Source organism: Naegleria gruberi, assembly GCF_000004985.1.
Source record: "Naegleria gruberi genomic scaffold NAEGRscaffold_83, whole genome shotgun sequence".
In the NCBI taxonomy this organism is placed as follows: Eukaryota; Heterolobosea; class Eutetramitea; order Acrasida; family Naegleriidae; genus Naegleria; species Naegleria gruberi.
The window spans coordinates 112,214-138,885 of NW_003163244.1; the positions used below are offsets into that span (position 1 = coordinate 112,214).

The 26,672-nt window shown below is 34.6% G+C and overlaps 9 protein-coding genes across 9 annotated transcripts; 3 read left to right on the forward strand and 6 right to left on the reverse strand.

Moving 5' to 3' along the window:
• Positions 1 to 24: 24 nt before the first annotated feature.
• NAEGRDRAFT_59952 (uncharacterized protein) lies at positions 25 to 2,333 on the reverse strand. The gene has a single exon (XM_002669383.1). The coding sequence runs from the start codon at positions 2,265 to 2,267 to the stop codon at positions 45 to 47; it is 2,223 nt and encodes a 740-aa protein (XP_002669429.1). The 5' UTR covers positions 2,268 to 2,333; the 3' UTR covers positions 25 to 44.
• Positions 2,334 to 2,760: 427 nt separating this feature from the next.
• Positions 2,761 to 3,987, forward strand: NAEGRDRAFT_54243 (uncharacterized protein; the record flags this gene model as incomplete). Its single annotated transcript, XM_002669357.1, has 1 exon — positions 2,761 to 3,987. The coding sequence occupies one exon, from the start codon at positions 2,761 to 2,763 to the stop codon at positions 3,985 to 3,987; it is 1,227 nt and encodes a 408-aa protein (XP_002669403.1).
• A 5-nt stretch (positions 3,988 to 3,992) lies between these two features.
• On the reverse strand, positions 3,993 to 5,381 carry NAEGRDRAFT_75672 (uncharacterized protein; the record flags this gene model as incomplete). Its single annotated transcript, XM_002669384.1, has 2 exons — positions 3,993 to 4,654; positions 4,721 to 5,381. The coding sequence occupies 2 exons, from the start codon at positions 5,379 to 5,381 to the stop codon at positions 3,993 to 3,995; spliced, it is 1,323 nt and encodes a 440-aa protein (XP_002669430.1).
• Positions 5,382 to 5,824: 443 nt separating this feature from the next.
• On the forward strand, positions 5,825 to 7,344 carry NAEGRDRAFT_59953 (uncharacterized protein; the record flags this gene model as incomplete). Its single annotated transcript, XM_002669358.1, has 1 exon — positions 5,825 to 7,344. The coding sequence occupies exon 1, from the start codon at positions 6,160 to 6,162 to the stop codon at positions 7,342 to 7,344; it is 1,185 nt and encodes a 394-aa protein (XP_002669404.1). The 5' UTR covers positions 5,825 to 6,159.
• Positions 7,345 to 7,366: 22 nt separating this feature from the next.
• Positions 7,367 to 12,864, reverse strand: NAEGRDRAFT_82165 (uncharacterized protein; the record flags this gene model as incomplete). Its single annotated transcript, XM_002669385.1, has 7 exons — positions 7,367 to 7,873; positions 7,924 to 8,649; positions 8,966 to 9,981; positions 10,022 to 10,719; positions 10,758 to 11,743; positions 11,796 to 12,141; positions 12,214 to 12,864. The coding sequence occupies 7 exons, from the start codon at positions 12,862 to 12,864 to the stop codon at positions 7,506 to 7,508; spliced, it is 4,791 nt and encodes a 1,596-aa protein (XP_002669431.1). The 3' UTR covers positions 7,367 to 7,505.
• Positions 12,865 to 13,718: 854 nt separating this feature from the next.
• NAEGRDRAFT_75675 (uncharacterized protein) lies at positions 13,719 to 15,176 on the forward strand (the record flags this gene model as incomplete). Its single annotated transcript, XM_002669359.1, has 1 exon — positions 13,719 to 15,176. One exon carries the CDS (start codon positions 13,719 to 13,721, stop codon positions 15,174 to 15,176), a length of 1,458 nt encoding a protein of 485 aa, XP_002669405.1.
• Positions 15,177 to 16,773: 1,597 nt separating this feature from the next.
• On the reverse strand, positions 16,774 to 18,567 carry NAEGRDRAFT_54247 (uncharacterized protein; the record flags this gene model as incomplete). Its single annotated transcript, XM_002669386.1, has 1 exon — positions 16,774 to 18,567. One exon carries the CDS (start codon positions 18,565 to 18,567, stop codon positions 16,774 to 16,776), a length of 1,794 nt encoding a protein of 597 aa, XP_002669432.1.
• Positions 18,568 to 18,727: 160 nt separating this feature from the next.
• NAEGRDRAFT_82166 (ankyrin repeat domain-containing protein) lies at positions 18,728 to 22,507 on the reverse strand (the record flags this gene model as incomplete). The annotated part of the gene is made up of 5 exons (XM_002669387.1): positions 18,728 to 19,964; positions 20,003 to 20,141; positions 20,191 to 20,825; positions 20,883 to 21,914; positions 21,970 to 22,507. 5 exons carry the CDS (start codon positions 22,505 to 22,507, stop codon positions 18,748 to 18,750), a joined length of 3,561 nt encoding a protein of 1,186 aa, XP_002669433.1. The 3' UTR covers positions 18,728 to 18,747.
• A 159-nt stretch (positions 22,508 to 22,666) lies between these two features.
• On the reverse strand, positions 22,667 to 26,365 carry NAEGRDRAFT_82167 (uncharacterized protein; the record flags this gene model as incomplete). Its single annotated transcript, XM_002669388.1, has 5 exons — positions 23,871 to 26,365; positions 23,607 to 23,818; positions 23,127 to 23,214; positions 22,857 to 23,060; positions 22,667 to 22,779 (listed from the first exon to the last, which is right to left on the reverse strand). The coding sequence occupies exons 1-5, from the start codon at positions 26,299 to 26,301 to the stop codon at positions 22,667 to 22,669; spliced, it is 3,048 nt and encodes a 1,015-aa protein (XP_002669434.1). The 5' UTR covers positions 26,302 to 26,365.
• Between the last annotated feature and the right edge of the window lie 307 nt (positions 26,366 to 26,672).

Below are 26,672 nucleotides of genomic sequence, written 5' to 3' on the forward strand. Positions count from 1 at the left end.
TTCCAATAAGAGTTCAATAATCAATAGAGAAAATATTTTCTTCTTTAATAATTGTCTTCTTCATCGACGTGAACACCAGTCAAGTGAGAGTGATTGGAATCTCCAGCAATGTGCCAACTGTTTGGATTTGACTTTCCGATTGGAGCAGAACCACCCAATTGACCCTTATGAGCATTGTGTTCCTTCAAAAATACATCATGGAAATTCTTCCAGAAATCTAATGAGGCAAATGTGTTAATTAGTGACTCGTTAGATGTAGCTCCAGTTGAGGCAACCTTATTTTGGATCAGTTCAACCATATCTAACAAGTATCCCATACCAACAGTTCCTTTCCATGATTGACTATCAGCGGATTTAATAGTCTTACACTTTTCAACGATACGTTTACATAATTGAATATCTTGCACCAATAATTTGGTCTTTAAATCAACAACAGATCCCTCGGAAATTGATAAACCACAAACAGCTGCAACCAAATTGTAAAGTTGCTTGTGTAAAAGTGAGTTGAAATCAAACTTGAAGGAAAGGTCTACAATAATTGCAGTGGAGGAGGTTTCCTTCAATGATGCAATAATTGAAGAAATAACCTTTTGAACAGATTGTTCCTTTTCATTCTTTGAATATTGGAGGTTGACCAAACTCTTTTGGAGACTTATTAATTGTGAGTGAATGGTAACAATATAGTCAATAGTAATCAAACGAACTTCACCAAGGGTTTCCTTCAATTCAACACCACATTGAAGAACTTGTATAACTTGTTGTTTTGGAGCTACATTGAGAATGGCAGTCAACTTTTCAAGAAGAGATGATGAAGTCAATGACTTTAAAGCTTCAACACCAAGTTCGATAACTTTGATATCAGTTGCAGATAATGTGGCATAGTCAAGAGTAGTAAGCATGGAAATGGCAGAAATGGCAGAAACAATTTGAGTCAAGAGATTCTTCATAAATTCAATTCCCAAAATGAAAAGTGATCTTTGAACCTCATTGGTTTGGTCACACTTTAAAATAATATCCCAAAGTCTTTCAATATTGGTTGTTGATAAAATAGATTGAATAGCTGGCAAAGTATAGCTTGGTCTCTTTGTGAGTGATTTTTCAATCAATTGAGTCAAGAGAGAAAAGATATTCTTTTGTTCATCTTCAATTTCAATGTTCAAATCTTCATCGAAAACTTGTGTAGTATAACTTTCAAGCTTGTTGAGCAATCTATCAAGCATAGCATATTTAGAGAATGTCCATTCTTGAACTGCCTTGTATGTTTTCATTTCTTCACTATTTTCCTCTTCACTTTCATTACCAAATGATGAATTTGAATTGACAGAGAAGGAGTAAGAGTCAGAGAATGAAGAGAACCCGCTCAACAATTGAATGAGTTGAGTTTGAGTTTGGAAAATCATAGATTCCATTCCAATAAACTTCAAGAAGAAGGTATCAAAGTCACACAAACCAATATTTCTAATAAATAAGTTTTCAAAGAGAGCCTCGGAAGTTGCAGTAAGCGATTCATCAACAGTCAAACTAACTGGAAGAGCCTTTTCATCAATAATTTCACACATTCTTTTCACAACATCAATATAATACTTGTCTGGTTTTTCCAAAATGACCAACATGGCCTTGATCCAGTATGTTGAAAGACTTCTATTCTTTGGGATAAAGTATGGCTTTCTTGTGAGAAGATACTTGATGAGAAGCAAATCCAAAAATCGTTCTCCATAAACTTGATAATTTTCATCTTCACTCTTGCTAATAAGAGCACTATTAATACCATCAATAAAACAACCGAAAATTTCAGCAACAACATATGGATGTTGGAAGATAGCCTTGAGTTCTGGTCTATTTTCCAATTCTTCTAATTTATCTTTCATTGGAAGATTTGCCAAATATTCTTGCTTCATCTTTTCTTCTTCTTGTTTGGCTTGTTTTCTAATGGAATCCGATGAAGTATTTTCTGTTGTAGCTGATGATTGATCATCCCATGAACCAAAATCGTCATCAAAAAAGTTTGAAGCTGTTTTTGGTTGATTCTTCTTATTCAAAATATCATCTTCAAAGTACTCCTCCACAGAAATATAATCAATTAATTTACGTAAATTCTTGGAATTGGTGAGGAAGGAAATCAACTTTGGATTCAAGGATTTGACTTCTTGAAGCAAGGTTTCTTGATCTAAAATTTCTTCCAAGGTTGTTGATGGATTATCGAGAATGGTATCCAACGATTCAAAAACTTCGTCATCCGAGAACAAATCCCAAACACTTTGAGCCATTTCTTATTGTTGATGATGATGAAAATTAAAAACAGAAAAACAAATAGCAGCAAGTGATGATGTAACCGAAATTTTTTTCGATTTTTTTAAAATTAAATTTTTTTAATTGAATTCAAAATCATGTTTTACAGCTCAGTTAAGTATTGCAAGACAAACAGAACTGCTTGTTGAAATGATAAGGATAAATTGAAATATTGAAATGATCATTACTATTGGGTTCTTTTTCAATTTAAAATTATAAATTTAAAATAATTCCGTTCAGCAATTTGATTTCCATTGAGAAATAATTCGTACGCAATATTTGTGCTACTGTTGACACGTGTGTTGTTGTGATTAGTTTGAAGATTGGCCCTTCTATCTTGATCTATTTTGCGTTCAATTTCTTGGCTGCGCATGCATTAAATTCAATATCAAATTCAAATGGAGCGGATAATAAAATTCTCAATTTGTTAATTGCAACATCCATCGATTTAGAAAAAACCCAAAAAACAAAATGCACAACATTAGCAGTCTAGACAACAGCACTTCCTCTCCATTATTCGATTTGATATGGCAGAATAAGAATGCTTACTATGAGCATTTGGCACTCTCCAATAAACATCAACAAGCCAAGAAGGAATCTACTAATTCCTCTGAAAAGGAGTCAATGAATGAAGAGGAAATTGATGAAACTCTCCGATATATTGAAAATCCGTATCTTGTTGTAGAAAACAAACCAGACACACATTTCATGCTATTGGCAAAAAATCCAGAAACTGAAGAAGGACAAGTCATGACTTTCTATAATCAAATCCATATTAATCCAGACCTTAATGATGCTAACAAATTGGATGAAGAATTGAATGGATGTTTTGAAAAATCAGCCCAACTCAAAGTTCCAATAATTTGCAGTGTTCCAACAAACGCTAAAAACACCTCTCAGATAATGGATAAGTTAATTAATAAGGGGTTCATACCATCTGGTACTGGACCAGGAATGATTTTGAATTACTCTACATTTGATAAACAGAAAGCCAAAGATGCACTGAAATCCAATTCTGAAAAGTTGGAAATTGGTGAATTGAAACAAGTGAATTGGATACACAGATATGACGATGAACACCCTGATAATATCATGTTGAGATTATGGTGTTATACTTTGGTTTCTTCATTTGGATTCTATTCTAAAGAGACAACTGCAAATCATTTCTATGAGGTGTTCAGACATGCTCGTTTTGGACCAGAAGAATCTCTTAGAATGTTCTATGTACTCTATAGAGAAACTCCAGAATCTAAACCAAAAATGATTAGTGTAGCCACACTCTTCGTAGAAAAGGAGAAGAGTGTGTGTGGGCTCTACAATGTTGGTACTGTAAAGGATCCAGCTATTAGAAGGATGGGTTCTGCTCGATTATTGTCCTATCATGCAGTTTTTGAAATAGGACAGGAAGAACTCAATTTGAAATATTGTACCTTGCAATCTTCAAAGGCAGCATTCAATTTGTACAAGCAATTGGGATTTGAACACATTGGAGATTGGAACATGATTGTATATCCAGATAATGTTCACTGGTTGTTAAATCTCTTACTCAAGTTGGTTTTGTTGAGATTTGCCATGCGTCTGTTGGGTGTGAGAGATCTTTCCGAGGGATCGGCTTGGAAAAAGTTGCTGGCCTTTGTAGTGCTGTGGTTCTCATTTTTGGTTACTGTCATATTTTGGGTAGCTCCTCAAATTCAATAAAATCCTCAATTTCCAGATAATTTCAACCATTTTCCTAATAATTGTTCCATGTTGACATTGTTATGTGTTGTTGATGATGATGAAGAGGAAATGTTTTGATTAATGATATCATTTGTAGATGTAGAATCATTGTCTGTGAAAAAATAATTCAATGAGGATGCTACCATCAATTTGGAACAAGTTATTGCTCCTTTCATATTGGCTAGAGCTATCCTTTTGAATTTTTCATGTTCCAATCTAGTGGGATGATAATTTCTAGCAAAGCATTCAGATCTAACAATTTTTAAACAATGAACCATATAAATCTGTAGAGAGCTAGCTTCAAATAGTTGAAAATCTTTACATTGATAAATATCCTTACTCTGATCGTATAGATAATTGAGACAGGAGGTAAGAGCAGTGGCAGTCAACTCAGAAGCTGAACCCACAAATATTTTTACACCTTCCTCTATAGCTTTAAATATTTGATGTGATTTTGGGTAAAACTTAGGATCAAACTCTGGTCTTGAAGTGCTACTCTTTTCCATCATTTCAATATTAAACAATTTGGTGATAAACTCGTGTTGTCCCTCCAAAATTAAATTATTTTCGGCTTGCTCTTCCATCAAATCCAATTCAAACTCCTCATCAAAATCTATTTCATCAATATCTACTTCATCCTTATCCTCTTCCTCATTAATAATCTCAACTCGGTCGAATATTGTTTCACTCGTAACTGATTCTCCACTTTCACTAATTATATCATAAGTTACAGCTTGTTCATTACTAAGATCAGATATTTCTGAAATAGGTTGAGTAATTAAGGTGAGTGATATCTCATGTTCGTCCCTCCAAATTATTTCCTTAAAATCCAAATCAATAATGGCTCTAAATTCTGTTGGGTCCACAGTTCCTTGTTTGGCCTTGTTCACAAATTCTTTACCATCCAAAAATTCCTTTTCAATATCACTTGCTCTCTCCTCAGCAATGACTTTGAAAGAAAATAAAAGTGTTGATGGTTTCAAATGGCACGGATAAAAAGCCTGTTTAAATTGTCTCATATAATTCGTGACATTCTTCAAGTAATCCTCAGTGCCAGCTCCTTCCACTCGCACAAAGATCGGAGTTCTCTTCAAACTCTTAATCATGTGTGCCTTCTCACCAACAGAAAGCCTAGAGAAAAAGGAATTAAAATAATAATTTTCACGATATTTAACAATGACTGTATCGGTGACTAGATGTTCTCGAGAAACCTTCTCCGATTTGATTTTTGTTTTTTCTCCCGATTTTACATTTAATGATGTTGTTGTTGTTGAAGAAGGAGTTGTTGTACTACTTCTCCTAGAAGAAGAGGCAGCATCAGCAGATGAAGAAGTTTTTCTTGCCTTCTTGCTCCTTGTGTTTTTTGTTCTCATTTTTTTGGCTGATTGTCTGGACTATTGAGTTTACAAAGTCAAGATGGTGAAACTATTAACATTGAGTGTTTACATTGATAATGAGTTGTGGAGCTAATTTTCTGTTCACTCATCTTTGAGAAATATTTCGAATAGAATATTAAACCAATTATTCCACAAACAAGTGTTTTCTAAGGTTATTGCTCACGATCTGCTTACAGTTTTTTCTATACAACAAAATTTCTATCATCATCTATTAATATTTCTATCGGAAAAAAGAGACATTCCCACAAATATTTTCTATACACTCATCATGACCCATTAATATAATTTCTCCTTTCCCAACACTTGTACTATTAATTCCTTCTCAGCCTTAAGAATATAAAAAACCAACAAAGCTTAAAAACTCTTCTTTCAGGTTGTAAATGGCAATGGAGGCATTTTTAAAAACAACACAAAAAAAAGGAAAATACAAACTCTGTTATAAAAATAGCGCGCACGTGGTCGGAAAACAAGTGTTGCCAACGAGCTTGAAAATTTCTTCTTCTCTTGAGAACAGCAGTGCGCTTTTTTATTAATAGGTTTAATTTCTCATCATACTTATAGTAATACAATAATACATTGGCTATTCTTTGTTGAATTTGACAAATTTAAAAAAAGCCAGCTTTTCAAAGTTCCGAAGGCTTTCATCAAATTCTAACAACAACAAACTCTCTCTTGCTAAATAGTGTACATACAATCTAAAGAAGCTAACAGTAATAATAGTAATATAATATAATTTGTAAATAATTTGTAAATCATGGAAACACAAGATAGTGTAACGGTTAAATTATTTAAACCATTAAATCACGATACGAATCCATACTTGTTTGTCAATGATGAACATAGTGATACATCATCTGATGTGAGTAGTAATAGAGAGTTTCAAAATATGATTGAAGATTTGAGGAGAGAAAGAAAACAAATGGAACAACAAAGTCTCTACGAAAGTCAACTACACTCCTCGAGACACTCTTCATCAGCAGAGGAGGAAATCAATTCATCAACCTTTACTACTGATTTGGATACTATTCAAGCATTAAATGTATTACAAAATTATATTCTTAAAGAATATGAAACTCTTAAAAGTAAAATTACTAGAGAATTAAAGGAATCTTGGACGATAATAGATGAAAATGGGAATAGTGTTGATGATGAAATGTCAATACAATCACTTTATCTTGAACATTACAAAATCAACAAGATATTTCACGAGCGATTAACTGCTATATATAATAGTTTTAATAGAGAATACTTTTCCTTCAGTAAGGCCACAACTCTGTTAGAATTACATAATGCCACTACTGAAATAAGTGCACATTACGATAGAATGTCTCTCAAATTTTCCAAAGCTTCAAAATCATTTAGACAAGTTCCTGAAATTCAAATTGTTCAAAGCTCGCCAATTGTAAAGAAAGGCATGTCTTCTCTCTATGAAGATATTGAATCAGATGGAGAAGAGAGTGACGATGATAGTGTAGTTGAACAAGTGGAAGGGTCTATTCTTACTGAAAATGCCCTACAACAATATAGAAATGACACTAATGAACATGACTATTCTCCGGCATATTCTATTGTTACGAGTTCTACAGTGTTGACTGGACCTTTCAGTCCTCTTATCACTCCAGTTAATCCTGTTCAAAATAATAATATATTCGATGATAATCACTCTATTCATACTGTTACAGAGGATGGCAGTATTGAAGATGAAAATAATAATCAAAGTACAGATTCTGTCAAGACAGTTCATCGAATTGCAACAACACCAAAATTAACTAGTAATAGCTTTTTCGCTCTTCCTTCCGAACTCGATGGTAGTACCATCGTTACTGAGCTATTACGAGTCATTGTTGAACAAGGTTTACAAATTTCTGAAACATTCAACAAGTATTACGCGAATGAATTCTACAAGAATGCAAAATTATCTCAAAGTGAGAGTAAATAAAATCAAAGTATTCAAACAAATTAAATGATTTAAAGGTTGTATTTGTACAATTTAGATTTCAAAATTGCCTTGGGTGAACCCTTCTAGTTTGTAATTTACAACAATAATCTAAAATGTAAATTCCTTAGAGATCTCAATCCACTCGTGGCAAAATAATCAGATTAATCATCAGAATCATCAGAATCATTAGAATCAGCAGAATCAGCAGAATCCTCTGAATCCTCAGAATCCTCATAGGACTCTTCCTCTTCTCTCTTGAATTTTGGAGCAAGAGTTCTCAAAAACTTATCCTTCAAAGCTGCAGGCGTTCTACATGTGTGAAAGGTTGTAGAATAAACTTTCAATATCTTAGTCCAATTATCACTGAATCGTCTGTATCCTTCCTCTAACTTGTCCATCTCTTGTTCAGACCAAAATCTTGAGCTAGACTTTTTGGTAGGGGAAGACAATATTGACCTAGCTGCAGAGTCAGAGAGAACAGTACTATTCCTACTTTTTCTTCGACTAGATTTTCTCTTTTCTGTCTTTTCTAACTTGACAAATAACGAGCCTCCTTCCTCTTCCTCCTCTCTTCTTCACTTGTTTCTACACATGTTGTAATACCATTTACTCTATCAGTAATGAAATTTGTATACTTATTTTCTGTATAATATTCTGAAGTTTTTCTATATTTGTTCAGTCCTTGCAAAGTGCAATCAGGTTCAAATTCTTGCTTCATTTTAGCATTATCATCACTTAGTCCAGTAGAAATTCTTTGTTTGTCCTTGTTTGGAGTTAAATCAAAGAGTTTTGTTTGCCTTAATCGTTTTTTACCGTTCTTTGATTGAGTTGATGAGGTAGTGCTTTGGGTGTCCTCTTGATTGTGAATAGATTGTAGAATGGAATCACTATGTGAAATGAAACTCTCTTGATGATTTTCGAGTGGATGAATCTCTGAAGGCAGTTGTGATGGAGAGGAGGCACCTGCTCCCAATTCTGGTAAATCAGTATCTATTTTATGTTGTACACCATTAACTTCTTCATGCTTGGAATTATTTACGAGATTTAGTAATTTATCAGGAATGCAGAATATCAATTTTTCCACATTAATCAACAAGCCAGATAAAGCATCCTTCCTTTCATTTGGTTCTGCTTTGTTAATTTTCCTCTTCCATGATGCAAGTTTCTTCTCAAACCTCTCCTTTCCGAAACTTGATAATTGGGCTACTGATTTAAATCCTTCTTCCGAAAGTCCAGAAATTATTTCCTGTAATTTAGTTATTAAAGCATTCACTTGATCGATGAAAGATGTACTCATCACAGAGTCTTTTAATTGTGATAGGTTTGTAAAAATCTCCTGAATCTTTACTATTACATCATCACGATTATATTGGTCACCAATGGCTTGCACAAATTTTGCAATCAAATCGCCATGTTCTCGAAAATTATTATACAAATAACTCAGGACGATTGTATTTGCTTCCGATCGTATTTGTGGCAAGACTTCATCATCGGTAATCATTTCATCAGTTATGTTTGATTGTTCCATTTTTTTTGTCTTGGTTTGCTGCTTCGAGAGAATTACCAGGTTGGATGCTGGCTTTGCATCGTTTTCTGTCGAATAGGTCTTGTGCCAATTTACGTGAGAGAGTTGATATTTCTTCATTCTCGTGTCTAATGTATTTCAAAAGAAGACCACTATTCTCTTCAGATTCGGTTGCCAGGGTTGCGAATGAATCAGCCAATACAATCAAACAACTCATAATGAGTGGAGCACCATCACTGGTAAAGACTTTAAGACAACTGATTACGAGTGGATAAAATTCTGAAGCCAGTGTTTTGGAAACGATCATAATCTTACCAATTGCAGCTACAGCATGACTTTTCAATGATTTTGGTGCCTTTCTTGATTGCATACAGTTCCTTAGTAGATTGACATATCTAGAAAGAAATCCCTTGGTTAAGCTTTCAGTAACAGCCCTTTCTAAAACAAGTCCTTTGGCTTGTTCTCTTTGATTTTCCTTCATGCAGTTTTCCTCCTCACCTTCAAAATCATCCTCCTCTGATATCAGCTTGTCACTATTCTCGTTGAATTTCCTAGTAGCAATAGACCTAATTTCCAAACTATCCCTATAACAAATCTCTCCAACTAAATCAAAGAATGCACTCATCTTTTCGAGATCAGTTTCTTGTTTTTCAGTAAAATCCTTCCAAACTGAGCTCTCCACTTTTCCAATTCCATAGTAGGCCAATCTTCTATTACTCTCTGTAGAGTATACCAAGGAAAGGGTCTCACGACCAAATTCTAGTAGTAGGAACGCAATGTTTTCTTCCAAAAAGTTGTCCACAGACTTTTTGAAGGGTTGATTATTGCTTATTCTATATACCTCCTCTATAATTCTTATTTTCAATGAGATTAGCTTTCGATTACCTTCAATGTTGGAAATCAAATCTTTAAGGTTTTGAAGAATGTTTTCAAAAGGAATGAATACCAAAAAACTAGAGTCTAACTTGAGCAACAACAACATGGTGAATATTGCTGTTGTTAAATCTAGCTTCTCCCTACAATACTCAACCAGAGATCTCAAACTCAAGTTAGGGAAGTAAGTCTTGATTCCACTGAATAAAATCAGCCATGGATCGATTAATTCAGTATTTCTTTTACAGGTTACATTGATGAAAAAGCACTATAACTTACGTGATTGATTGCAACAATAAACCGAACTTGAACTTGGATTGAGGATCTACAAAATAGGAAACAAACAGATTGCATATTCTCTGCTTAACAGATGAGTGTGTATCCTTTCCAATACAGGATACAAGTTCTGACCAGTCAATCTTCAAACCTTGAATGGTCAGTTTGTCAAACAAGTTGAACACTGATAGTATGGATTCTTTGCAAAATAGAGGGCCTTCAAGTGATAAAGCTCTCAAAGTGTTGAGCAATTTGGGAATGAATTTGTAGTAGACTTTTTCGAGAAATTCTACGTGCATTCTCTTACAAGAAATGTCATCATCCAAGTCATTTGATTCATGTTGGAACAGAATACACTCACTTTTTGTGGATGAAAATCTCACTTTAACATGCGAACTTTGTTGTAATCTTCTACTAAGGCTTTCGAATGTTTCATCAATGAATGGTACCATATTCTTTGGTTGTTGTTCCAAAAATAACATGGTGTTATCATATAAGGATTGACCTAATTTCTCAATCACATTATTCTTGTATAATTGATATAAATCCAACAATTCGACGCTTTTTTCAAAGTTGTCTCTACACAATAATAAATCAAAAGCTCTGGTGTAGGGATTTCTTTGTATTAGACCAAATGAAGCATTAATACTCTGTACTCTTGTTGTCTTTGACTTGTCAGAGATGTGGTCAAGGCAATTATTCTAATTACCTTAATAATCATATTTGAAATGTAACTTACCAAGAATTTGTTAAACTCAACAGCATAATTATTCCAATCAACCTGACCCGAAATATCTGCAATTTTCTGGAATGCTCTTGTTCTAACAAAGGCGTCCTTATCGTTTGTTCTTTGAAGTACAATATTCAAGAAATCCTTATTGAGTATGTTTGCCTCTATCAAGTTGGAAATTACTTCCAAAAAGTATTTTCTAATTGAACCATTTGAGGAATTGGAAATGAAATCCAGATCAGAAATGTACATTACGAATACTTTTGGAATTTTCTTTGAAAGGATTGACAACAGCTCTACAGCCTTTGATACATCTTTGCTCTTCTTATTGGTCAACTCTACCATATTCTGTACAAGTTGAATGAAATAATCCAAAAAGACGAAGGAGAATTCTTCGTTATGATTATGTATATCAACAAGTATTGAGCACATATTTTGTGGCTCAATTATTCCTTCTATGCACAACTTGGAAATAAATGCGCAAAATCTCAGGTGATATTTTCTTAAATCCTCTTCATCATTGATAATCTTGAACGGTAATAGAAGCAACACTTGGAACGCACTCCACAAGCTTGTACTAGACTTTTTTCCTCCATTTGAAAATGCCAATAGGAGCTTTGGTAGGGAATAGTGCACCAATTCAATCAAGATTTCCATTCTCATTTGCTTTCTTTTTGCATTCTCATAAAGAAGTGAAGTATAAGAATCAATAGAACCGAGTATCTTTTCCAAGCTACCTCCCTTCAATTTTCTGTTTTGTGACAGCTTGAAGAGTGAAGCAACTAGAATTAAGAAATGTCTATTGAATATTCTCATCAATAAAGCTCCATCAGGGTTACGTGATGATGCCTCACCCTCATTCAATGAAATAGCCTCACTAATTGAATGACATCCATATTCTACAACCCTCACTATTTGACATAAAGTGTCACTACTCAATGAATCAAAGGCTAAAACAATACTGTTGAAAATTCTACTATCCAACATCGGGAAAGCTATCATTAAAATTACATGATCACAATACATGAATAATTATTCGAAACATACCATCAACAATACTATGAAATTGATTTTTAATTTTCATCGGAAAATCATTCAAAAGACTTAACAAGCCTTCACTTGAAATTGGATTCTCTACAATCAAACTATCCACAGACTTGAATAAGGATGAATAATCACCCACTCTTTCATTTTCACTCTCCTTGAACAATCCTTTTGAATTCGAAACAAGGCTTTCAAAATTCCAAACTTTTGAATTTCTAATCAATTTTGGCATATCCAAATAGCCTTTCTCCTCCTCTTTACTACCATTAGCCAGCACATTCAAATTGATCAACTCACCATTATCAGCCTTTCTCTTCTTTCTTGGTTGTTTATCACTTGATTGCTGCTTCTTGTTTGCCATTTTTTTTCAATTTGTTTTTGGCGCCTTAGAATGTTGTTGATCTTTGATAATTTCCTCAACCTTTCTCATTACAAAATTCAAATAGACTCTATCTAAATCACTACAGAATACCTCTGATTCATGCATGGTTTTCTCTCCATACGAGCCATGGAAACTACTGGCTCCCAATTGTCGATCATCTTGTCTATTGAATGAGGCTATTTCCTCACCACCGAATGAAGTACTTGATGGTTGCTGCTTGATGAGGACAATAGAAAAATGATGAGCATTCGAAAACATTAATCCAAATTGATTATCAGTGACTAATTGGACAATCTTTGCGAGAAGGTGAAATTCTGCCAACAAGTCAGCTCTTCCTTCCTTGTTTAAATCAAAAACATGATCATCAGGATGATTGACTTCCTTCTTATCATTTTCCAAACATTCAAACATCATGGTTCTTTCTTCATTGACATAGAATGACCACACTGGAAACTTTCCTTCAATGCAGAGTTTGTATTTTGTAGGGAGTTTATTCTCTTCCGAAGAGGGTGATGATGAGGGTGATTCACGTTTGTTATTTCCCTTTCCATTCATTAAAAAACCACTCGATATTGAATATTCATAGGAATGAGAAAGAAAGCAGCCACTCACTTGTTCCGATTCGTACCAGTTATATGATGAGGATGCCTTTCCACTGAAAGGATTATTCTTATTATTTGAATTGCCCATTTTTTTCTGTTAGTTGTAGATTTTACTAAGTGCAGGTTCGGAGATTTATCTTTTTTTGGGTTGAAAGATTGAATTGGAAATTCATCACGTTTGGAATATTTAAAGATTGATTCTATGAAATATAAAATGTCTTGCTTAATAGTGAACGATGGAAGGTGGTAACAATTTGGACATGAATTGTTCTTTTCAATTCTACTGCTTTATTATAATAAGGTTTAGTCAAACAATGTTGCTGAATATTTTCCATTCAATCGAAACATGTAATTTCAAACATTATTCTTGATATCGGTCATTGTTATCTCAATCTAAAATGTGCTTCTCTGAGAATGTCAATATTGTGCTCAAAGGATCTTTGGGGTCTATTTAAAGTCTTTGCTTATCTCTTCAGAAAATGATGTGTCTTGAGGTTTTTGCAGAGTTGGGGGTATAGCGTGAAACAGGTTGCCAAACAAAGTCATGTACTGTTTTACCTCAAGTATTATCCTTAACATTGTTCTTGATAATGGATATTGCATCATCTTCATGATAAACCAAATGCAAAGGATAAGATGCAAGTAATGTATAAATAATTCAACTTCAAGAATAAACATTACCAGAGTAACTGGCAATGCGCTAGAGCAACACTATCTACATACATTGTTGTACTCAATCATAGCCATAGTTGATTTTCAATTAGCTCATTCAAGTACACAATAGTCGCACAGTGTAGGCAAAATAAAAAAGATTGAAGAGGATCAACTAGAAAAAAAATAACAAAAACACCCTGCCGCTGCGAGTTGCGTTTGTTTGATAACGTTTGAATCTCTCAAAGGATTATCTTCTCAATAGACAAGTTTCCATTTAACAACAACAATATGGCACAACAAGGAAGTGATGGAATTGATTCTTTCTTCTCCTCCGCAAACTTCCTCTCTAACTTCAAGTATACTTCTTCCTCTCATCAAGATGAACAATTATCGACTAGTAGACAATTTTCTGATAACTATTTATCCTCCTCTACCATCATGATGAATAATAATAACAATATGTGGTTCTCCTCCAAACCAGCTTCATCATCAAACTTTTTCCTTTCCTCCAATCATCCTTCTTCCTCTGTTAGTACTTCATCAGCAATGAATTCACTGCAACACCACCTCTCCTCCACCTATCCTATAGCCCCTATTTCGAGATCATTGTCTGATAATTCACTCAAATCAACTCCACTCTATCAATCCAACAATAATAACTTTTCACCCGAATCATCCAAGAAGAAGAGAAAACGATGCGATGAAGAGTACGAGAATGATGAGATTGAGTACGATCATTCTACTAATAACATCAATAATTCTATTGATTTGATGAGAGAGGCAATGATTCTTCCAACCATCAATTTCCATGACAATATGATGGAAGAGAGTAATAATAATAATGGAGAGGATCATGATTCGAGTATGTTCTTTCCACAATCATTCAACATGTTTGGCAATGTGAATAGTGGTCTGATGCAATTTTCCTTGCAGCATCAACAACATAATGCATTTCCATTGTTTGAATCGGAAGAAGATATGGTTACGAGTGCTTCATCTGCTACTGGTGGTGTAAAGAAGAATAGAATGTCTCCACAATCACACCTGATTGAATTCATTCGGGACAATATTATGCAATACTTACTGTTTCATCTCAAGCTTGATATGAGACAGACCATTTCTGGTGATGTGAATAATAGTGAGGATGTCAAGATGAGTGATGATTCAACCTCCTCCAACACTACTGGAATTGAACAGGATGTTGTCGATATTACCATACCTGTTGGTCTCTTGTTAGACTATATTGTACAACAAGCCCAGAGATTGTATTTTAATATGTATGAATATATTAGAGAGCTTGCATCCTCCTCAGTCAAACACCAAAGTAAATCAACAGATAATCAAAAAGAGATTGAGCTCTCACTTGCCTGTAACGAATTCGAAAAGATGGTTATTGAGCAAGTCCATTTTCTCCTCTCCCAAATCCAACTCATGAGATCCACAAATCAATCCAATGATACTCAAATCATTCCAATGCTCAAAAAGTATGACAAGATTTTGCCAAAGAATTTTCACACATTACGATTGGTTAGCAGCACTAATGATGACAGTAGTATAGGGAGTAATGCTGATTCGTTCACTCTAGAGGGCATTGTGGACGAATCATTTCTCTTCAAATCATCCAGCTCCTCTCCCTCCATTCATAGATCATCCTTTGCACAAAACTTTGACGACATGAAAACCAATTCCTCCCTTAACGATATTTCCTCACTTCTCCTCAATACCAAGTTTAAATTGTTTTATTAAATGTGAATTTACTATAGTCAATCGAATATAGGATGTATCGTGAGTAACTATTGCTTGTACTAATAACAAACAAGGTTAGGTATAATATGCAAAGCTTCTTCTACTTGACAAGGGTTCGAATAAAGCAACAAATGTGGTCGAGTGACTTGGAACGCACTCACACCTCAATTAGCCGTATTATTATTTGCCCAAATGAATGTCAGACAATTTCCTTAACAATCCATGTCTTCGTTTTGAGATGAAAACACTCTCAAATTGAGATGGAGCCAATCTCCTTAGTTCTGTGTCTCCCTTAATTTAGATCTTGACATTAATAATGGTTTTACATCACCCTTAATTAAGATCTTTACAACGCACCTCAACCTTGTTCTGTGTCTACAACTTATATATTCAGGCATTCGGAGAGTCAACGATTAAGGATTTTGTATTGCTAGTTGTTTCAATAGCTCTTTATTTAGCCAATGCCACTTTCCTCAAAATCAAATTTATCCATTTCTAGTAAGCTCCATGTTTAGCGGTCTTCCAAATTAGGCCTTCACTAAAGACATACTCATATGAACCAATTGAGATTGACTGGAGATTACGTCTCTTTAAGTTTTTAAAACGAAAATATCAAAAAAAACAAGCAAACGCACGCTTTTACAAAGCAAAAGAGAAAAAATCTCATTTCTGCTCTCTTTTCCAAAGCTCTCTTGAAGCACCTTTGAGCATGATGAATCCATCATCAGTAACAACAACACTACACAGGAGTTTGTCATGGAGTGGTGGTGGTGGCTTGAATAATAGCAACTGCTCTAAATTCTTTAATCATACTATAGCGAGACAACGTCAAATTAATCAGAGAAGAAAGATGGTGAATTTTGAATGTGGTTGTTCATCGTCCATGTCATCTGAAGCTTCGTTATCGACAATGACAAACTCATCAACAACAATGAATAATAGCACACCAAGATATTTCTCATCCAAACATGGGAGAAGAGAAGCAACAAGTGATAGTTACTTGTTGAAATCAAATACAGTTCGAAACTATTCTCATGAGACTCGACAACATGTGAGTCGACCTCAACGGGTCTTACCTAAAGCTCACAATCCACAATCACTCTTATTACTGATAAGAAGTGTAATGGACAGTGAAGAATTCACAACATTATCTGGAGACGAAAGTCCAAAAAAACTCCACAAGCAATTCCAGTCCACTGAATCTCTCAGTTTACCAACTGAATCCCAAATTGTAATTAATCTTCCAACCTTTACCATTAATTGTATAGGTTTTCTTCGAACCCAAATCCACAAATTTGTAAATTATTTCAATACAATCTTCAATAAAACCATGCGGTAATAGTAACTAATACAAACTTTCTAATATTTCAACAATATAATTTTCCAAGTTAGCTGAGTACAATTTATTTTAATGAGTAACATGATATTCACAATGACCTACAAGTTAAAACAATTAACTATTCTTGATAGTGGTAGAAAAGAATGTATCGAATATCTTGAAATCAGCTGCAATCACATAGGTTCCGAGGGAACCAGACAACTTGAATAATGTTAGAAGCATTAGCATATTATTACAATGAATAAAGTACACGTTGAACTAGTCCGAATCTTCCTCTTCAGTTTTTGGTTTCTGACTAAAAAAGGAGCCAATTTCACTTTGCTTCTTTTTAACTTTCAGCTTACAATTCACTTTTTCTTCCTTTCCTGTCTCCTTATCAACTATGAAAATATCATCTTCATCATCTATTTCATTCTCCTGGGGAAGAATTGATTTTTTCACAAGCTTAATATTACTCTGCTTTTTGGTTGGTTTTTTGGATGATGGCTCTGGAAATTCCTTTCCAGGAATAAATGGAGTCTGGAATAGATTGATGAGTTTCTTCACCTTCTTCTTACCAAAACCTGGCAAGTCATTCAGTTCATCAGATGTTGTCTGAATGACCTCTTTCAGTGATCCAAAGTGATTGAGCAATGTAATGTGATCTCTCTTGTTGAGTGTGTTTTTCAGAGTGGCAGCAAAGAGTTGATGCACTTCCTCAGTGTGCGAAAGTTTTTCTACCTCAACTGGTTTGGAGTTGCTATTGGAGCTACTTTCCCTACTCCATCTCCTATTTCCCTTTCGTTTACCTTGTCCTCCTGTTGATGTAACCAATGAATTGGTTGATGATTGAAGTGAGGCCAATGATTGATTAGGTCCTTGAATCAATGATGAACCCTTAGTCTCGCATGCTCTAATGGTTTCCAAATACAGTGCACATTCCTCATCTGAAAATCCACAAATCACAGTCCAATCGGCCCACATGGAAATTCTCGTTACTTCTATGAGTGCCTCATCGAGTGCAGTCTCTGAAACATAGGTTGGTGCCTTAAAGGTTCCACCATTCTCACCCTGAGAGTCCTGATGATTAGATAGATAAATTGATGAATCTCCACAGGCATCCACATGTACATCCACATTCACTAGAATGATTCGATTAGTAAACGTGCCTCTTTTACAAATTTCAGTCTTGTGAAAATTCTTAATTCTCTCTAAAATATATTTCGGTTTGGTCATGTGAAATTTAAGACTGAGATAGAATGCAGTGGTTTGTCTTCCTAGAATATAATCAGTTAAGGTCCAATCTTTTGTAAAGTGTAATTTGAAAACCTTGTCCCGAATGTGTTTTACAATGGGATTCTTCTTTTGCACTTCATTTGCAACAATGGTTGTGGCAGTGGTGGGAAAAGGCACATACGAATTAGGTGGTACAGGATTTGATGTTACAGCAACTTGTGGACTAATGCTTTCAATCAATGGAGAAGCAGAAGCACTATTACTACTTCCAACAGAAGAAGGCGTCGATGGTGTACTACTATTAAATGGAGGAATAAATATTGGAGGAGTACTTTGATTCAAAGATGTCATAGACGACTTGACAGGAGTAACAAAAGATGAAGATCCACTACCAACACTCGGAGAAGAATTACTCTTTTGAGAATTTTGAGAATTTTGAGATGTTTGTGAAATCCTTTGTGGAGGAATAAACTTTTGTGGCACGAATGGCACGTTACTATTACTCGGAATGCTATTTGGTGGAGAAACCACAGTACCAGGTGTTCTATTGATAATTCTACTCGTGTAATTTGTTGTTGGTGTGTTGCTACTGCTTGCTACAGACGATGATTGTCTCGTTTGTTGTTGTTGATTGAAATTAATTAAATTATTATTATTATTGGATGATCCCAAGCCTGGAGCACTATTCGGAAGCCTCAAAGTAGCAGATGACGATGATGGTGATGATGATGATTTAAAATTCCTTTTCAATTCGGCAAGCCTTTGATTGGCATCTTGTCGATAACTTTCCAATTCTCGTTCTTCCTTTTCCTGTTCCTCATCAATATCAAAATCCATTACATTGACAATCAATCCGCCTCCTCCTCCACTACTACCCTTCGAAGATGATGATGAATTGTTATTCCGAGAGGATGAATTGTTTTCTTGCATTTTTTTTGATTTTGGAAAATTCTAGTGAAAATTCGAACAATTTTACTTTTTCACTGTTTGCATTCGTCAAAGTTGAAAGATTGGAGTTTATTTCTTCTTCTTGGTAGAGTAACTTGTTTCTTTTGGTGTTGGTAGCTTTTTCTTTGGTTTCTCTTCCTCAGATTCCGAACTTTCTATCTTCTTTTTAGTTTCATATTTCATATCATCATCGGATTCTTCAGAGTCATACTTCTTTGCTTTCTTTGAAACAGGTGATTTGAGTGGTTTCTCTATCTTCTTTGGTGATGGACACCCATCAGAAGAGTCGTCATCTGAACTTTCTTTCTTCTTTTCACTCTTTTTAGTTTTCCATGTTTCTGTTTCTTCCTCTTCGTCATCCAATACTTCATGAATGTTTGTGAGCTCGTCTTTGGATCTCTTGACATAAATGTGAGATTCACGAGTTCTCAATACTAATTTTCTAGACCGATACCAAGATTTGTTCATTTTTGATTCTAAGCTCATTGTTTGAAAGTTAATTGTGTTGCCATTAGAGAGTTCGTATAGAGAATTTGTAGCCTTTTTTGAGCTTGACTTTTGAGCTTTGAATAACCTGTATGCTTGTTCCACTAGTTTTGCTTCTTCTTCACCAAGTACATTTCTACCAGAGCCTATCCCAAGTATCCATTGATACTTGGTAAACTTTTTCTTTCCTACTGACTTGTTCTCTATTTTTTCATCAACATAGGCATCTCTAAAAAAGTTTCTATTATGTGGATGGAATGAGCCAACAACATATTGACGGGTTGGCTCATATGTTATAAATTCCAAATGTGGAGGGAGGTCACTCTTTGGTTCCTTTGGTTGAATAATTCCATTAATATCGTTAAGTGAATACTCAAAGAATAGTTTCATCTTTTTCTCCTCAACTACGTATGTTGTTCTTGCCTTAATGTGATTAAAAAGCTGACTAGCAGATATAAATTCAGAATTCCAACTGTACCTAGGAAGACGAATTTGTGTATAGTCATGATATTTTGACTTGGAAACCGTCTTTTCGGCAGATTCAACATCATTTCCTGCTCCAATTGATTTCAGTCCTCCTCTAAAATTGGCATGCTTATAGGCATGTCTGATGAGGAGAATTTTGGCAAGACCTGTGACATTATGAAGTTTGGCTCTTGGTTGAGGCTGTCTAAAGTATCTTCTATTATGTTTGTAGAAATGATCCCCTATCAAAATATCATTTTGAACTCTTTTTTCTTCATAGCCAGCTACTCCAACTCTAAAGCCACGGAGAGCATACTTGGTTAACCTTAATTCGTCTTATGAAATTATTAGAATTTAATTTTAAAGTACTCACAAGTTGTAGATTGTCTATCAACGTCTACAATATTGCATCTTGTCTTTATGGCTTGAATGGCTCTTGGTAATGCGTAAACTTGAGAGCCATCAAAACCAACACAACAACAATTCACATCGAATCCAATTAAGACTTCAGCCTTTTGTTGACCAAGAGATTTGTAAATTTTAAAAATTACGTAAACTTACTGGAGATTTGTAAATTCTCAAAATTACTTGCACTGTCCTTACTGAGCTGATAAACTTGAATGTAATAGCATTTTCAGTTCTGATCAACAAAATATCATCATAATTTGTGCCTTCTTCGGTGGACTTTGGAGAGGAGTATTTTTTGGATTTTTTAGTGAGCTTGTTGAACTTGTTGCTATCATTTGCATTTTCTGGTTTTGCAAAATGTGGAATGTTTTTGATATTCTTTTTGAATAATTCAAAAAGGTAAAAAATCTTCTTTTCGGCTTCCTTTTCATCCAAACCATAAATGAATAAATCTATATCACTGTTTTTCCAATAGGATTTTCTAAAATAGTTGAAAAGTTCTTCATCCAAATCATCTTGTTCGTATTTTTTGAATGAGCTTGCTTTTTTGGCTCGAACAGGTTTATCGTCCTCAGAACTTGTTGCTGAAAAATATCCATCTGCAACAGACCCATTATCATTATCAGAATTAGAACCATCATCCTCATCCCAGAGCACTTTTTTCTTTGCTTGTTGCATTACTCCACCTTGGAAAGGATCAACCTTTTGAAATCTACTGTAACGGTTTTCTTGTAGCAAGTCTTTTCTATCCAATTTAGCTTTGAGCATGCATGCCAAAATTCCACCACCTAATTTTTAAATATTATTGAAAATTGAATAATTAAAAATATTAAAGAAAGACATACCTGCTGCGAATACATTACTCCAATCCATATCTTTAAATAGACCACAAGTTAGAGCGTTAAATTGAGTGAAGAATTCTTCTCTATCAGAAACAATTTCTGGGATTGGTGGCAATTTGAGTCTTGAATATTCATTGATAAGTTCAGAACATTCAACAGGGTTTTCAAAATCAAAAAGCAAAGGTAGGGTACTTGGAGGATCGCATGGTTTGAGTAATTCTCTGGTAGAATGTTCATTACCAAAAACACTAACCAAATGAATGTAAGGATCTGAAAGAATCTGATTTTCTCTATCTGAAACATATAAATTTCTCAAAAAGTCTTCCTCTTTTTTGATTTTTAAATTATTAGATCCAATATCTTCGATTGGATAACGAAGAGGATCTAAAAAGTCTAAAAGTCCTTGGAGTTTGAATTCTTTGGCCTCTTTGTAAACCAGTTTTCTCTGAGACATTTCTCTTGGGACTGAAGTGAAGGTTGCACTCTCCAAATATTCGTACAATACAGAAAAGACTTCACTATCTCTGTCAAGGAATATTTCACGGTTGGTACTTGCTTGAATCAATTGAGGGAAAATACTTTCTGGATGGACAAGTAACTTTTCAATACCAATGCAAAATTTCACACCTCTTACATTGAAAACAATTGGTTCCTTTTTCAAAAAGGCCTCTCTTTTTCTGAGTTCTTCTCTTTCCTGTTCAAGATCAACCTCAGCCTTTTTCAAAAAGTCTTCCATGACAGTCTTTTCCTTGAGTGTAAGCTTTGAAAACATATCCAACCATTTTTCATCACTTTCGTTTTGATTAGAATGGAGAGTGTTATGTTGAGAAACTCTGTATTCTTTGATTTCAGGTGTATCTTCCTTTTCTTCCATTCTTTGGTGTCTTTGATTGGAATTGTGTTGCTTGATCAATTCGGCAACTCTTGCACTTAATTTACTTGTACCAAAGTAATCAGATTCTATCAGCAAAGCTTTTAACTTTTCAATGGTATCTTCAGTTATATTTTCCCACAAACCTACATATGTGGTGGATCCTGTGTGAATTAAATAAATGTCACTCGTCATCACAACTAAACATTCTTAACCTACCAGTTCTAATATGCTCCAAAATGATTGGAAAATAATCTGGATTACTCTCACTCAACAAGATACAGCCATTCTCATCACGATCAACCTTAAAATCAGAATTCAACATGGTCTTGATCATATTCTCTCTTCTATTAATGGTAGAAAGTGAGGTAACAAACATTTTCCCTCCGACCATCAATTTGACAATATTTTCACCTGATTGCAAGATTTCCTTCACCTTTTCACTATTCAGATGATCATCTTGTTGGTCATCCATCTTGTTGCCATTAAACTTTTCTAGAACTTCGATTTCCTTCATCTTTTGTTGATTTCTTCTCCTTTCTTCATCGATTTTGTGGAGAGCATCAATTCGGACTGTTTCTAATTCTTCTCTCTCTTTGATGTATTGTGGATCATCTTTTGAAGAGGAAAATGATGATGGTTTTGGTGCATAGGATGAAGATGACGAAGAGCTTGGTTCTTCTGCTTTGCGTTTCTTCTGATGTTCGAAGGCGGAGGATGAGCTTACTTTCCTTGCCGTTTGTTTGGTTCGGGCCATTTTTTTTCTTGTTGAAACTAGAAATCATTCAAAGATGTTGTAATGATCACAGCTGTGATTTTCATAGTAACTTGTGGATTTTGTAAAGATTTACAGTAAAGTAACACATTTTAATTGGTTAAAATAATTGGTTTAATAAATTGATGAGATCAGCTCAATTTAAAAGTGGAAAACATAGGAAAAGTTTTGAGTAGTTTCTTCCTTACCGCCATAAGGATACCAACAAGTGTTACCCTTGGCCTTTCCTGGAATATCACCATGAGAAGTATGTGCTAGATATTCATGAATTTTCAAATATTTTAAAATGTGAAATAGTTGTTGTTATTTCACAAATGATCAAAACACTTACCAATAGCGCTCCACAAAGTACCAGCACCATCATTTTGATAACCAGTGGCAACTGATTGAGCTGGAGAGTCACCACTATGCTTGTAAGTAGTACCATTTACGACATAGGAGAAATTATTAGTGACTTGTTCTTGTCCACCATATGGGAACCAAGCAGTTCCACTGGCATTGGCCTTTCCTGGAATGTTACCCCATTGTGAGTGGGCTTTTTTATAATATTAAATATTTGATCCGATTAATATCACGATATGATCAATTAAATCAAACCTACCAACAGCTACATAAACAACACCAGCACCATCATTTTGGAAACCAGTGATAGCATTATGAGGAACCATACCAGAATTAGCAACTAACATCTTGTTGTGTGGATTAATATTTATCAAGCGAGTGCTTTGAGTATTTTTTTTGTAAATTATTGATCAGATTTTGATCTCATTTTAGCGCCAAAAATAGATCCGTAGACGTGTTACCTTTCCACAGCCTTGAAAAAAATTGTCGAACACGTTATTCCTCGGAGATGGACGTGTTGTTGGCACAAAACGTGTGGATAGGAGGTTAATGAAGCAGAGAAGGAATGAGTTAGGAACACGTATTGATGGTTCCTTATTTTTACAATGTTTTCAAAGTTTAAATGATGATATTTAAGAGGAACAACACGATAATTTTGATTATACATTTTAGAATGTGTTATAATTTTGTTAAATATTTACGAGATACCAAGTTTCATTTTACAAATTTTGGAGAGAACGAGAGCTGGTCGATCGAGTGGTGGTTCTAATTGAGGAGCATTGGCAGAATCTTTGAGAGATTCAGCTGTTTCCTTATTTGAGCTTTCGGCCATGAATTCTTCGAATAATTTCAAGGCATTTTCATAATGTTCTGAAAAGTATTCGAGGCAAGCATCTTGATACTTTTTCCATTTCAATAATTGATTCTTTTGTTGCAATTCATACATCCATTCTAAAGTTTGGAAAGTCAATATTAATTAACAAAAATCAGGAAAAAAACTTACCATCTTCCGAGACCTTATTACTCGATCCCAATTCATAAATAGCCTCCTGACCAGCAATATCATTGGTAATTACGCTATCTTCAATACTATGAATATCAATTAAGGAATCAGTTTTTACAAAAATGGAATTTTGATAAAATTGATCAGCAGCTAACATTTTCATATCGACAAATCTGGTCTGATATGTCTTACTTGCAGTTTCGAATATCCTCTCTGGAATGACTACTTGTAAATCTAAACGATGCGCAGTTTCCAATAACTTTTCCAAGTTGACTTTAGCAGAACTAATTATTGAGAAATTCTTGCTTTCTGAAGTGCCCAAATTTCCACAATATACTCTTTGGGTAGTAATTGCAAATCTGAACTGCAAATTTTCTGCCAATTGATGTGAAACCTTTTCACTCTTCTTACTGGAATGAGATGAAAAACTGTTCGAAACCAAATTCTTTCTCACAGCTAGCAATTTCTCCTGTAAAACCTTAACAGTTGAAAGCGCCTTTTCCACATGATTCTGACTATCTTTTGTTGTATTAAACGAAAGAATAATAATATCATTCTCAAATGCTCCAATATTAAATCCACTGCTTCGACTCTGAACATTAATTTGCTCATAAACAAGAGATAGCAAGTTGACCACCGATTTACAATCCTCTGTCTTGTACCACTGATCCAGACCGTCTAGTAAAATCCCCAGAAACGTAACTTGTTTACCTTCCAAATAGAGAGAAAACATGGAATTTTGACCTTTCTTTGAAGAGTTGGATTTTTGGGATTTGATCATATCAATCGAGCTGAACAAACCTGATTTGAAATTGCCACTTGTTAAAATTCTGGACCTGTTTATACTTTGATGGAGAGCAGAAGAAGCTGCCTGCTGTTGTTTCCCTGTTTCATCTGATTGTCCATCTAATTCTGCTAACAAATAACTTGGAATGAAAGCTCGATACATTTTGAGTTTTTTTAACATTGCTGCAAATTGAGTTTGAACATAATTGAGCTCTGAAAAGTAACTTTTCGATTCTTGATCTTGTAGAGCAGCATCTATATCCATGTTGGCCACTCTCTCAAACATTGTCATTAAAGTCTTGAATGGTTTTACAATACGGAATGAAAAGGCAACTCCAACCAAAACACTAACTCCGATAATTACTATACTTCCACCCAAAGCAGCCAATAGAGCAATGATAATTGGAGAAATGTAATTCCATTGTGGAGTGGACATGGCAATGACCCAATCCAAATTATATTTTGAACAAAATCTATATACGGTAATGTATTCATTAAGGGTAGAAATTTGGTAAAGAGTGTCACATTTCAATTCTTTCAAATTTGGATAGTTTCTGTACATTTCCTTAGCCAACTTGTTATGCTCCTCAGACAAAACAGTCAACCCAGTCCTTCTAATCACATCCACCTTATTTTCTGCCAAATAAGCCAAAGAAATCGTTCGATTATTGACAGCTATCAAATAATCAGTTTTCGTTTCTATAATAAATGCTGTCGATCTTGCAATACTCGAAACGAGATCTTCCAAGAATTTGGAGATACGTTTTAACTCCATGCTAAATGCCAAATATTTGGAAATTTCAGTTGTGGAATTTGATTTAAGCCAAGATGTCATCATGGTGACAAATGTTAAATCGGCACCGACATTATAGGAAGGAGTAAATAATGAATTGTCAGGATTTGACTTGGCAGTGGCATATAATCCAGATAATTCAAAACTTGGCATGATCATATTAGGAGTTACTGATCTTTTGCAATAGTCGACTGTCAAACCTGCCAAACAATAATATACTTTCTGATAGGACGTGCCAATGTCAACAAATGCTGGAATAGTTCCCCAATTAATTATTGAAATAGAACCTGTCTGATTACCAATCAAAATGGCAGAGGGCAATGCATCATGTGTTTCAAACTCTGATTTGTAAAATTTGAACATTGACAACTCCAACTTGTCAGGATGATCCAAATCATCTTCGTGAATTTGACTTTTGGCAGTATTGACAACTAGCACAATTTCCTGAACTGTTTTTTCGATATAGGAACGAACAGATTCGAATTCATTCTTTCGAATAGTTGATGAGAGAGATGTGATTGCTGGACCGAAACTTGACAGCCAAGTTGCTGAGATAATTAAAGCTGACAGGACAACTAGGATTGTAATCATGGAAATGATAAAGAATTTGACAGATCTGAAACAGCTGACAGTTTTTTCATTCTTGACATTCTCAGCTAGGGAACCATCAGAATCTGCATTCGAAACTTCTTCGACATTTTGCTTTAATCCAGAAAATGATTTTTGGTTGACAGCTGTCACGACTGAATAACGTAGAGCATATGTATTCTTGGAATTGGTTGAAAGGTTGAGTGGATTCTCTATGGATTGTCGAATACTGGCAGGAACGACTTTACTACTCGAATAAACCATAATGCTGAGTTTCGTAGAGTTTCGTCTATTTTCGACTTTGAATGTTTTAAGGTTTAAAGTTGTTTTTTTTCGTTGTGAGTAAAAAGGTTTTGAAATCGTCAGAGTTTAATGAAGAATGAAATATCCTTAGAGATAGCCATGAAGCAAACACATTCCCGCGCAAAGTTATACGAAACTCATTGGTCAATCGACTTGGTTGCAAAAAATCAAAAAAGTATTTAGAACTCCATATCAGAAATGGTTCAATGCATATTCGTCAACTAAATTAAAATACAAACTCGGTTTTCGTGATTAGAGGACTTTCGTGTTGAGGTTTCGTATAAATCAACCAACATCAAAATTTTAATAGCAATTTACATTTAGAAATGAGA

Excerpts from the sequence above, each read along its gene's own strand:
- NAEGRDRAFT_59952 (XM_002669383.1), bottom strand. The coding sequence starts at position 2,267 with ATGGCTCAAAGTGTTTGGGATTTGTTCTCGGATGACGAAGTTTTTGAA.